Here is a 12,582-nt window from a genome sequence, read left to right on the forward strand (position 1 = left end):
CTTGACAAAAAATATAAATCTTCATAACAACTATTTTGTTAATTGATTTGGACGTCAAAATAATAACTCCTTTGAATTTTCTATAACTGGATTGCTTTTTCAATAATTTGCAACATACGGCGAATACAGATAATTCTAATTATATGATACCTTGAAATATAATTTCTTACATTGACCATATATATTAAAACTTCACAAATACAATATCATCATATTTTCCAGACATCATCGCTGACTCAGACATATTTTACCATTCCAGTCGATCTTCATGGGTAAAGCTCTAATGCTTGATCAAAGTTATCTAATTGTGCTGACTTCATTAATGCACTTGCCAAATTTGCTGTCAGGTAATTTACTCTCCAGGGCCAGCAGAGGCAATTACATTAAAGGAGGCAATAACGATAATTGATAAAGAGAATTTTGAAATCCATTTATTTATATTAACGAATGCAGTATTCTACAAGTGGAGAGGACAAAATTTTATAAACTGTAACTAGTATACATTCATAAAATGATATCAGAAAATCATAATGCCTGGAAATTACATAAGATCTAAGCAGGCTGCCTTTACAAGTCCTTAAATAACAATTGATATTTTGGTATCCGCTCAGGGGGCAGAGGGCAATTCACAATCAATTTGCCTTTCATGGCCCCTCTAAATATGGCCTGCAAAAATGTAAAGCAATTTTTCGGTTTAGCTTCTGTTCTGTATGCCTGAATTGAATAAACTAGAGGCAAGAATGAAACAATCAACTTGTGATCCATTATAAAAGTATTAAATTTGCAGTAAAATAAGAGCAGCATTTAGATAGGACAAAAGAAAATCTTAACCAAACTTTAGACATGCATGTGAAATAGAATTTTGCATTCAGGTATTTCAAATTCCTCCACACAGAAGTTTTTCATCCCATTCAGGAATCAAATCAATAGGTGAAGAAAAGGGCATATCCCTTTCTATTTATCACATCAGCCCCCCTCACTCTCTACCCACTTCATGGCTGTTACCATGATCATTTTGAACTTAATGGTTTTCTTAAGTTCACACCAAGCAAATTGAACTTAGAGAAATACAGAGTCTATACAACCTCCATTTACTAGATTTGTTATAGACAAACCATATGAACCTAAATAGTTCAAAGCCTCCTCGCTTCATGAACTCTTTTTCAATTTCCTAGCTGTCTCATATAGTCATATTTATTTTCTTGATGATTCAAATGGGCGAGTAATTAACTACTCATTTGAATAGCTTGATGGGAGAAAAAAATAAAAAACCCAGCCGTTTTTTGAAAAGCATAGATTGTGGATTTTTCCAAGTGCCAAAAGATCATAAACTATATCCTCAATGAAAATCAAGAATGGATATTTTTTACGCATGGCCAGGAATTTCCAGCTTTTGCCAACATATAATACTGTAACTCCAACGGAAATTGCAGCCAGGAGGTAAACAATTAATCCATATGACAAGACAAAGATTGAAGGCTAGTTTAACACACTTAGTACTTTTCCCCTAATAAGTTCATTCAGCAATAGGACTATAAAAGCATCAATCATAATTTAACAATTTGTGGTTGAAATTTTCAGTGTGTTCAAATCAAATATATTGCTTAGATTGTTTAAAGATAAAATATGAGATAGAAATTCTTGCAAGTTGCCATGCGACGCCATATTACTCTTCTAGGCTTTCTCTGATCCAATAACAGATAAAAAGAAATTTCATCAATCCACAGATGGGAATGAAAATAATGGAGCATGGAACTCTTATTCTAAAAATTGCCTGCATTATAAACACAAATTGAAGTTAAAAAAAAAAAAAGCTAAATTGACAAGACAAACCTCCACTACATCAATGAAGTCCTGTTTGGTGTGGAAGGCCCCAATCCATTTAGTGTGATCAGCAGTCCTGAATCAACAATTAGAAAATCCCTCAATAAGAAAAATATGTTCTTCGTTTGCTTATTTTATATTTTTTAAAGAAAAAAGAATTAACAATTAATAAAAAATTACCCAGAATCCATTTTCATATGATGGGCATTGAAGAAAAACACAGTAGAAGGTATCAAAACAATGTCGAAATACTTGACATAAACTTGAACATCCTCTGAATCTATGTCTACTAATGCCACAGTTGCGAATTTCGAAACCTCGCGTGAAGATTTAGACAGCTGCAATTTGAGAACAATTTCAATAAACTAAGAGAAACAAAAATCATAACCCTAAACAAAGAAAGGGCGAAGGTAAGAATCAATCATACCAAGTCATCGAGGTGAAGGCAGACGGCGTCAGAGGCTCGGCCAAAGCGGAGGACAAGGACCTTGTCGATGGTGTCTCTGATAATGGAGTCTACTTCCTTCTTCTTCGTCAGCGTCGTTAATAAGTAGCTCATCCTCTCTCCGTGGATCGCAATTGAATTCCCTCACAGGATCTCGCCTTCTATGAGAGATTAAATAATATTTCTTGAATCAAATTTGAAATATATCAGAATCAAGAAAAAATAGTCTAGCAGTTTCTTTTTTCTTTTTTTTTTTTTTTTTAAATTCCAGTCTGACCATATTCGATTAAGGACTGAAGGCGCGTTTGATTATGATGGTCGATGGATGTCCGTATTTAGTAAAATGATTATATTTTTCTAATATATTGTGTATTTATATTTTAATTCTTATACTCTGCTATCCCATCTATCACTTGGGAGTAACACATACACAAGCTTAAGATGAAGATATTATTTTTTATTTTATATAAACAAAAACACTAATTAAATTTTTTTAAAAAATAATATAATAGAAATATCATTATTAATTATTTTTATAAAATTAAAAAGCTTCAATATAATATAAATATTATAAATATAAATCAACCAGTGGTAATAAAAAAAATTCAAAACATGAATAATAGAATCATCAACAAAAAGCTAATCCCGACAAGCTATACTAATTTTTAAAAATTTGAATAAAATAATTTATTTCAAAGATTTATTTTTAAAAAATTAATTTTTTAATTATTTTACCATAATTATAACTTTGTAAATGAATTCATATATTCATTTATCAAAATGTACAAGAATCATTTGAACAATCTATTATTTGAATATGAGGAGAGCATTCTTCATTCGCTCCAAAGGATGCAGAATTTCATCTTTTAGGTAGATATGAATCTTCAATTTTCTCCAGTATATCAGTATAATACAATATCAAATATAGCATAATTTCAACTACTGCCTCCAAGGATCTCAAATCCACTTCACATTTCTCCAACCATTGCACAGAGAATCTATAACATCCTGGCTTGCAATAATAATAGGAAAGAAAAAGGCAATACACTTTAAATTGCACAAGTAACACTATCATCATAACGAACATGATCATCTCTTTCGCTGAAATAGTAAAAAACTGCCATCAATGGGAAAGGTACAATGACAGAAGGCATTTTTAACTGCTAAACTTTTCAATAAGACTGAGAATATAAATCTGTCACCAGCCATGTGAAAAGGAAAACTAAAATCAGCAGTTATCCGTTGCGACTTCATTCTGGATCAGGGGAACCGCCAGGAACCAGCTGCATGGCAAAAAGAAAATATCAGTTCAACTCACCCATATTTCTGCATTTTACTTCATGGATAATTGAGTTCACAGTTATGTACAGAAATGTACAAAAAATATTTAAAAATAAAAAAGAAACCTTGAAATGCTTGTTATGAATCATTTGTTCGGGATAACAAGAGTGAGTGGATAGTTGGACTTCCCCAACTTTGACCAATATGATAATGAACGAGCCCAAAGCCACAAACACAAGAACTTGCTAGTAAATTTTGATAAGTTGTATTGTATTAGCTTTTCCAGATGGCCCAAATGTAGGGCCAACAGCTCATACGTTGCTTTCAATTGGAATATTAAACATGACTGTTCAAATTAACAGGCTTAAATTAATCAGATGCTTTACTTACAATGGCAATGTTATTTCCATTTAGCAGTATCTGATCAAGCTTGGTAATCCGCCGCCCTTCGCTTGTGATTTCACTGTAATACCAATAAAGAAGCAGATTCCAATGAAATTCAGAAACAAAAACATAAAGCCTTGATGAGAAAAAGAAAAAGTCATTGTGTGAAGAGAAGGAGTTCGGAAGCAAGATACAAGAAAAAAGAGAACAAGAAAAAGTGTTGAAAGGTGCAAACAAATTAAATATTAGCTCTTTTTATCAAATGAAGCTTCATCATCAAATGACATCAGAAACATCTTATGCTACCATACATGTGATACATGCAATGGTCGAGATAGCTCAGCAGGTAGAGCAGAGGACTGAAAATCCTCGTGTCACCAGTTCAAGTCTGGTTCCTGACACATGATAAATTTGTGTATGAGTATCTCTGTCATTAAGGTGGAGAACTGAACCAAGAATTCTCTAGTCACTTCTCTTGTCCATGAATTGCAAAAATTAGCAAACACATTTTTTTCTCATAGTTCTATGATGTCTTGGCATTTGATTCCATACATATTATGTTTCTGTTAATTCCATCACAACAAGTTTAATATAACGAGGTAAAAACCTTAAACCATCACCAGTTCAACTCCTGCAAACCTTTGCCTCCACCAAAGCTTTACTGCAATCAACTCTTGCTCAAGATTCTCAGCCATCAAAACTTCAAATCAAGGGTTCATTTTATTACCATAACAAATTTGCTAACTTTGGCTGTCACAATGTCTATGTACAAGACCAAAATCAATTAATGTCAATTGTGTGTAAACATTTGAATTTCAGCAAAGCATTTTCCTGGACTGTACAATTGCACAAAATAGTAAAACTTCACATTCTTAGAGATGTAAGTCTCTAGCTCCATATGGCCATATCCCCACGTATTCCTAACCACATACAAGGACGAAGTCAAGACATGTTAAACGACATAAATTTGAACAGTCAATCTTTTGATATGAGTTCCTTAACCGAACTTCTTAAAGCCCTAGTTGACAAATATGTCTAAAATGCTTCATTTTTTTATATATGGAAATATTTAGCAAGACATCGATCATAAACCCCTTCCATTCCATAATCTCCAATCTTTTAGGTTGAACTTGAATCTTTTTTTCACTAATACAGACTTTAATCATAAAACTAATTGTAATTAAAACCCTGTAACTATCATAGTTAAAGCAACTGATAAGGCATTTTGGATAGATGTTCTGGTTTACGTTTATGAAAAAGCATAACAACAGAAGTAAACATACATTTTCCTGTACCATCCATTTGAACCCCATAACTAGTTCAATCACAAATGTGTTTTGAAACAAGTTGCACATCTAAGAAAAACACAAACATGAAGTTCTTGCTAGCTAGTGTATTTCCTTAAACCCGATTTCAAAGACAAAAACCCTAGAGGTAGAGTTGCATACTATTCAGTAACGTCTTCAAGGACCATGTTGACATAGACGTCGAAGCCTCTAAGAGTTCCAACGAGCTCCTTGTCTCCTTTCATTATTACCCATATTTTCGAGCCTATGCACCTGTCTATTAACTCTGCAGCATACAAATTCAGAGAAAAGGGGAAAAAAAAAAAAAGCTAGTTAGCATTTTCCTGGTTAATTTTCTCGAGTAAAATGAGAATAGGAAAATAATACGAGAGTATGTGTATGTACATACCAGACGGGAGGAGCTGAGAAGGATTGTTGGCCATGGATTTCGAAAACCGAACTTAGGCACTGGCACAGTGATTAAAAATGGCCGCTATATTCATTCCACTGCGGTTTGGGCCTTTAATTCCGATATGACCGAACTAGCCCCAGCGCTACTTTCCCAAATTGGCTGTAATAATTGTTGTCGACTTAGACCTGAAAATTCCTTTTAAATAAATTTTTGGAATGAATGTGAATTTATCTCCTACACTTGTTTAATACTCGTTATCTCACAATATAAATCATTTAAAATTTTTATATAATAATTAAAAAAATAATTGATTCTTCTGGATTATAATAAAATTAATATTAAATTATTTAAATTATCTTTTATCTCAAAATAATATTTATTTATAAAAATATTTATTGTATCTAATGTATAAATAAGGGTGATGTTGAAAAATCATCATTTATTATTCTTTAAAATATTTAAAAATAATTTATATTTTAAGAGAAAATAATCACTCAAAGATAAATTATATTTGGAATAAAAATAATATCAAAAATCATATTTTTATCTTTTCCGTAAATCTAACCTATAAATTTATTTAAAACAATTAAAAATATCAAATTTAACATTTTTTATATTAATTTAGCCCTGGGTTCTTTAATGTCCTTACAATAGAATGCTTATCTATTAAAATCATAGTTGGGAGCAAGCTGTATGAAATATATATAAAAAATTAAGTAAATATGAAATAGAAAAAAAAAATGATACAGAAAATATTTTATATTCCTCTTTAACATAAGGGTAGCGTTATTTCTATAGCACATTGTGTTAATGCCAGAGCAAGCAATTTTTTATAACATCAATTTGTTAATGCCATAGCACATTGGTGATATAGAGAGGCATATAATGTTATCAAAATCACAACTTCAAGATATAATATGTCACGATAAAAATTAATCCTGATAAATTGAATTAATTCATTAATTTGTAAAATCAAAATAAGTTCATAAATTAAATTAGTCTAAAAAGGTTAAATTTAACATTTTTAATCTTTTAAATAAGTTTGGAGTTAAATTAGTTGAAAAGATCAATTATGATCATTTTAATTCTAATAAACAAGTTCAAGGTCAATTCATCTTTATCCCTAATTTTTTTAACCCTCAATTGTTTATAAGACTCTAATATTCAATATTATTTATTGAAAAAAAAAACGCTAAATCAATAAAATTAATATATAATAATTTTTATTTTTAAAAAGTAATTATAAAGTTTTTAAATTATAATTTTGTTATTGTTTTGGTCCTTCTATCTAAAATTGAAGGATCAAAGTGTTAATGAAAATATTAATTTGGCGACCTCGTAGATAATTTAATTATAATTTAGAGACTAATTTCTCATTCAATCAAAATATACAATTTCAACATAAGAACTAAAATTTTAACGTAATCATAAGTTAAAACTCTCATAGCTAATTTTTGATTAAAATTTCGAACTTAATTTTAATTTTTTTTTCCATTATTTATTGATGAACAATACATTATGTAATGTAAATAAAATAATTTTACCAAAAAATGTAAATAATCAGGAAGCATATCTTAATTTTCAGCCTAGATGTTGTGCGCGACAGCCACGTGTAAGACATCAGGAGGGATGCCCCCTACAAGAAGGCGGTCGTATATTGTAAGCTTGTTGCCACCGGCTGCGACCCCACTTACCTTTCCTTTTTGCAATTTCCATTTCCACCTGCTATAAATTAGAAAAAAATTGCCCCAATTTCAATATGCATAAACTCTCTATTTAGATTTCACGCCTTACCTTTCTTTCTTTTTCTATATATCAGCGAGTCTTTTACGATCGATCACTTCTCCAGGAATTCAAACTTTTCTTTTGTAATTCCTCACCTCTGTTTCTTAATCATTTGAACAATCTCATTTTGTTATATGAAAATTGTGTTGATTATTTCTATTTCTGGTTGATCTGTGTTGAATTTGGTACAGGCTTTATTTTTTATTTTGATTTATCATCAAGCGAAGCGTTTAGAGCTTGGTTGGATAGGGTTAGATTGAATTGTAAGGGTTAAAGGAATTATTGGATTTGGATTCTGTTTTGGGGTTTATGTCTATGGCTCTGTGAAAAATTAACAATTTTGAACATCCACTGTTGGAGAGGCTGCTATGAAATTCCATTTATATGTCTTCCTCATTTTGCCTGTTGATTTGGTAAAGTCAGTGGATTGTTTTGGGAGTTGCTAAAGCTTGTTGTCTGTTCAATTCTAATTTCGGTGTCTGGTTTAATTGGGTAGTTAATTTCTGCAGTTATCTATATATGTTTAATTTCTTGTATGTGATAATGAATAATGATGGCTGCTTGGGGTCCTTGTAAACTACAATATCAATAATAAGTGTGATGCTAGATGCTGGTGTGAGCTGCCATTCCATACTTGCTGATTATGTATGTTAGGTAAGAGTGAATTTTTTTTGTGTGTTTCAGTAATGGCCATCGATCACTTTTCTTGACACATTTAATATTTAGTTCAAGACCGTTGTTGTGCAAACTTGCTAAGATTTGATTTTTTTGGGGGTGATTTTATGTGATTTCAATTATTTTCATAATACACACACACACACATATATATATATTGATCATCTCTACCAGTGCAATATCCAGACATGTATTTTATTCCTGTGCTGCGCTTAGGGGTTTGTTGATTGGATAACATATATCAAAATGTGATTCTGAATTGGTAGTATACCTTTTGTTTGTTGCTTATGTAAATTTTGGTTTCCGCAACATTTGCTTATGCACTTATAACTGTTTGCGTTTATTTTTGTGATAATTGATGAAATTGTCTTTATTAAGGTCCTGCACAGCCACCATGATTTATGCTATATCTATAATTGCAGGTTTTATGTCTCATTGGTAACTTAGGCTCAAGAAGAAATTATTATTTTTTATTGAAGATGTCCCAGGAAGTTTGTTGAATAGGAATCTGCGTTATTTACCACTTATCTGGAGCATTGTAAGAGTGCTTACCTTGTGATTTTCTTTATAAAGTCAATTAAAAGATTCTGTAGTTCTCAATTGCTTATACAAGTAGAGCTTCAGAAGCTTCCAGTGGGGTGTTTCTGTAGTATTGCTTTCCGTGGTAAGTATATATGCAGTTGAAAGATAATTATTTGTAAGTTTAAGCCTTGCCCTTGCTTTGTTTTTTTATATGTTTATTACATTTTCAATGATGTTTGATGTACCATGGTTATCTTTTTCCTTAGTTATATCTCTGTTCAAATAGCTTTTAAAATGTTACTGATTTTCAACATTGTGATAAACCACTGATATTTGCAGCATGAAGAATGAGTTGAGAATATGAAAAAGATATAGAGAAATGAATATCACATTGTTCAGTTGCAGAACAGTGTTCTTTACATCATAGCTTTGTTTTAGTTTTCTTAACAGAATGAACTACTGCCTTGAGTAATATTGGAGCAGTCTCTCATTTTTTCCACCCACTTAAAGAGGGTACGAGGTGAACAGGAAGGGTATTTGGGAACAATGGAGCAGAATGCTGTTATCTAATATTGCCATTTAGTTTTTATTCCACAAATAGATGTTGATCTTGAAAGATAAAGACTCTTGTTGTTATATACAATATGTAGCACATAGCTATTATAATGAACAACAAATTAGGGACTACATTTATGGACAATCTAGTTCTCTTGAGCTGCAAGTTTGATTATGAAACTTGGTTGGGTAACTTGAAGCTATCCTGGGTAAGTGTAGAGGTTGCTTTCGTTGGTTTGACCAAAATTATACGTGTCCTTGGTGGATTGCTATAGGGTACTTAAAATGAGGTGGGAAGGCTCATCCATAAGTTAAAAAGATATTCATGTTATTATAATGCTGCTTTAGTGTTTGAACCATCAAATTAAAGATGTCATAGTTACAATACTTTTTGATGTTTCTCTCACGTTGAATGCTTTTGATCTAGCAACACCGTGTTATTGGTTTTCCTCTTTAATGTTATGAGATATATTGTTTCCATGAATATTTTTGAGCTTGTTAAAACTTGTGGTGCGCCCCATAACTATTGTATCGAATTGCTGATTTTTACTGTCAATAATGTTCATTATTGGTGTTTTAATTTACACGGAACATAATTGACAAAAGTACTGCTGTTAACAGCAAACCATTTTCAGTGGTGCCTGTATCCTAATAGGTTCCTATGTTGAGTAACTTATTACAGTGCACTCAAGATGGCTGGTGCGAAACGAAGACTTTATACTGATTCAGATACCCATGCCCTTCACAAAGAGTTAGATGAGGTCTCATGTCCTATCTGCATGGACCATCCACATAATGCTGTTCTCCTCTTGTGCAGCTCGCATGACAAGGGCTGCAGATCTTACATTTGTGATACGAGTTACAGGCATTCAAATTGCCTAGATCGCTTTAAAAAATTAAGGGACAATTCTAGTAGCAATACAACCTTACCTAGCTCTTTACCTATCAACTCACTCAGTTCCAGTGATACTCCTGAAACAAGCTTGATCGCTAGAAATCATATGCTTGGTGGAAATGAATATCAAAATGTAAATGAAAGCAACAATTCAACCTCTGTTGGAATGCCTGAGAGACTAGAAAATAGTGTGCGAGGTCCTAATGGGCAGTTAGAAACACAAGGTGGCAGCATTCTGGAAGGTGGTGATTCTGTGTCATTTCGTGATAGGATTGAACTTGAGGGGCCTGGTGTGGGGAACTCATCAGAGTCAGAGTTGAGTTTAAAATGCCCTTTATGCCGGGGAACTGTACTAGGGTTGGAGGTTATAGAAGATGCCAGAAAATATCTTAACTTGAAGAAGCGAAGTTGCTCCCGAGAATCTTGCTCGTTTGTTGGAAACTACCAAGAATTGCGAAGACATGCTAGGAGAGTTCATCCTACAACACGACCCTCTGATGTTGATCCATCTAGAGAACGAGCTTGGAGATGCATTGAGCGCCAGAGAGAATATGGTGACATTGTCAGTGCCATTCGTTCAGCTATACCGGGTGCTGTCGTTGTTGGGGATTATGTGATTGAGAATGGTGATAGATTTCCTGTTGAAAGGGAAGGTGGGACAGGTGAAGTTAATGCACCATGGTGGACTACTTTCTTTTTGTTTCAGATGATTGGCTCAATTGATGGGGCAGCTGAACCAAGGGCTCGGTCAAGACCTTGGACAAGGCATCGCAGATCCGCTGGAGCATTACCTGAGCGTCGGTTTCTCTGGGGTGAGAATCTGTTGGGTCTACAGGATGATGATGACATCAATGATGATGATGATGATTTGCATGTATTAAGTGATGCAGGTGAAGATGCTTCTCCAGTCCCAAGAAGACGCCGGCGTTTGACTCGATCAAGGTCTGATGATCAGTCATGAGAGGTGATTGCAATTCTCTGGTAAATCTCAGGTTTGTTGACACAAGTTAAATATCTCTACTGGAATTGTATTACAGATTGCAATATCCTGACCCAATGAGTATCTTTACCATTAATGTCCCAGTAATGTGCAGAAACTGCTAGCAGGATCATTATGGTGATTAAGAATCAGATGTCAGGAACCCAGGAAGACTGGGCTGATGGCTGAGCAAGAAAATTTGTTCAATGAATATAAATTCTGGGTATATTCTGTTTGAACTTTTCAGTTCCTTACAGGGGAGGATGTGACTACAAGAACCATCAAAGATCAATCTGTCAATTGTTTTCATGGCTTTCGGACTATATCTATTCAGTTGGAACTGGATTTTATTGCTTAATTTCTTTGGTAGACCTTGGATTGTACATATGTCAAGTTGATGGTTCCTTGTGGTCGACATCTTTGTTTCATTGCTGGCAGATATTTTTCCCTGATTTTAGATCTAAATTGATTGGGAAGTTGGATTGTTGCGTGTATTCTTCTCACTTTGAAATGGGATATTATTCCCGATTGTTATAGCTTAGTTCTCATTTGATCTGAAGCTCGCAGAAAGCATGGAATTTTTGAGATCTTTTAATTGTAATTATGAAAATCCTATGGTGGATTTAGTGCATTATCTTCTGATGATTATGGTGGTTGCACTTGTTATTTGTAATATCTGCTGAGCCGCTTATCATATTTCAATGTCATTTTGATGATGTATTGGCGCATATACTCACAACTACAGTTCCTTTTCCCTATTGCTTATGTCAATGAAGATGGATAATTCTCTTTGCTTTGGCTTGGCTGATCATCCGTCATAGTTTCAGATTCAATTTATTACACCTTTTTCTCTCTAAAAATTCTGATATAAAGGAGAAAGGATTCCGTCTCTTGACCTGATGATACATAATGTTGTTTAGACTTCGTTTAACGACGGACAAGCAAGTGACCAATTCCGTGTTCCAGAAATATTCCCTAGCTCTATTTTCGTGTTGGTTGGTTGCAAATGAAGAATATTACCAAACATAGAATTGTTGATGTTGGCTCTAAGTTATTCACACATGCGCATTGCATTGCATTGCACGCACAGTGCATGGAGGAACGAAGGAACCTACCAGTAGTACGTGCATTTCTTGAGTAAAAAAAAAAAAAAGTAAAGAATTTTAAATCTTAATTTAATTAAAGATAAATATTACTAGAATTTGAATTCTAACTTGTAGAAAACTTTTGTAATAAAATATGTAAATTGGAGTGTGAAGAAGTAATGGAAGAACATTCTAGATAACTACTCGAGCACACTAGATACATTTTTGGGGGCGCTGCTGAAAGAGACGCCTGTTCCTCTCCTCCCTGATTCACTCTCAAGCACACATATTAGGCGTCTAGAATGAAGCCACGTCAACATCAAACACAGTGGAGGGAATAGTGACACATCATCCCACCTGGGGTTTTCCCCTATTATTAAATAAACGAATATATGATCGATCATATTATATGAATGTGATTCTGTATAAGTGAGAAGGACATGCAAGATGAGCT

General features: G+C 33.3%; 3 protein-coding genes and 1 non-coding gene across 15 annotated transcripts; 2 read left to right on the top strand and 2 right to left on the bottom strand.

Moving 5' to 3' along the window:
• Positions 1-405: 405 nt before the first annotated feature.
• Positions 406-2,994, bottom strand: LOC105644419 (mRNA splicing factor, thioredoxin-like U5 snRNP). Its single transcript, XM_012229761.3, has 4 exons — positions 2,252-2,994; positions 2,005-2,162; positions 1,834-1,900; positions 406-666 (listed from the first exon to the last, which is right to left on the bottom strand). Exons 1-4 carry the CDS (start codon positions 2,381-2,383, stop codon positions 568-570), a joined length of 456 nt encoding a protein of 151 aa, XP_012085151.1. The 5' UTR covers positions 2,384-2,994; the 3' UTR covers positions 406-567.
• Positions 2,995-3,268: 274 nt separating this feature from the next.
• On the bottom strand, positions 3,269-5,789 carry SAD1 (Small nuclear ribonucleoprotein family protein). Its single transcript, XM_012229760.4, has 4 exons — positions 5,630-5,789; positions 5,383-5,506; positions 3,941-4,013; positions 3,269-3,552 (listed from the first exon to the last, which is right to left on the bottom strand). The coding sequence occupies exons 1-4, from the start codon at positions 5,661-5,663 to the stop codon at positions 3,520-3,522; spliced, it is 264 nt and encodes an 87-aa protein (XP_012085150.3). The 5' UTR covers positions 5,664-5,789; the 3' UTR covers positions 3,269-3,519.
• On the top strand, positions 4,263-4,335 carry TRNAF-GAA (transfer RNA phenylalanine (anticodon GAA)). The gene has a single exon. It is a non-coding gene; the product is annotated as a tRNA-Phe (tRNA).
• A 1,533-nt stretch (positions 5,790-7,322) lies between the features above and the next one.
• LOC105644416 (cellulose synthase, putative (DUF1644)) lies at positions 7,323-11,677 on the top strand. Of its 12 annotated transcripts, none has more exons than XM_020683445.3 (4): positions 7,323-7,500; positions 8,515-10,876; positions 10,955-11,056; positions 11,159-11,677. In XM_020683445.3, exons 2-3 carry the CDS (start codon positions 9,862-9,864, stop codon positions 11,023-11,025), a joined length of 1,086 nt encoding a protein of 361 aa, XP_020539104.1. In that variant the 5' UTR covers positions 7,323-7,500; positions 8,515-9,861; the 3' UTR covers positions 11,026-11,056; positions 11,159-11,677. The 12 variants fall into 12 exon arrangements, with proteins under 12 accessions (XP_020539104.1, XP_020539103.1, XP_020539105.1 ...); XM_020683444.3 differs by having other exon boundaries at positions 10,955-11,045; positions 11,149-11,677; XM_020683446.3 differs by having other exon boundaries at positions 10,955-11,045.
• Positions 11,678-12,582: the final 905 nt, after the last annotated feature.

The sequence above is a fragment of the Jatropha curcas genome, chromosome 3 (genome assembly GCF_041381405.1).
Source record: "Jatropha curcas cultivar XTBG-Jc1 chromosome 3, XTBG_Jcur_1.0, whole genome shotgun sequence".
NCBI classification, from domain to species: Eukaryota; Viridiplantae; Streptophyta; class Magnoliopsida; order Malpighiales; family Euphorbiaceae; genus Jatropha; species Jatropha curcas.

Coding starts and splice junctions, on each gene's coding strand:
- LOC105644416 (XM_020683438.3), top strand. CDS start 9,862: ATGGCTGGTGCGAAACGAAGACTTTATACTGATTCAGATACCCATGCC.
- SAD1 (XM_012229760.4), bottom strand. CDS start 5,663: ATGGCCAACAATCCTTCTCAGCTCCTCCCGTCTG. Junction 4,014..5,382: donor CTTGAAGACGTTACTGAATA/GTATGCAACTCT, acceptor TTGGTATTACAG/TGAAATCACAAGCGAAGGGC. Junction 3,553..3,940: donor ATGGAAATAACATTGCCATT/GTAAGTAAAGCA, acceptor TTTGCCATGCAG/CTGGTTCCTGGCGGTTCCCC.
- LOC105644419 (XM_012229761.3), bottom strand. CDS start 2,383: ATGAGCTACTTATTAACGACGCTGACGAAGAAGAAGGAAGTAGACTCC. Junction 2,163..2,251: donor GCCTTCACCTCGATGACTTG/GTATGATTGATT, acceptor CTCAAATTGCAG/CTGTCTAAATCTTCACGCGA. Junction 1,901..2,004: donor CATATGAAAATGGATTCTGG/GTAATTTTTTAT, acceptor TTGTTGATTCAG/GACTGCTGATCACACTAAAT.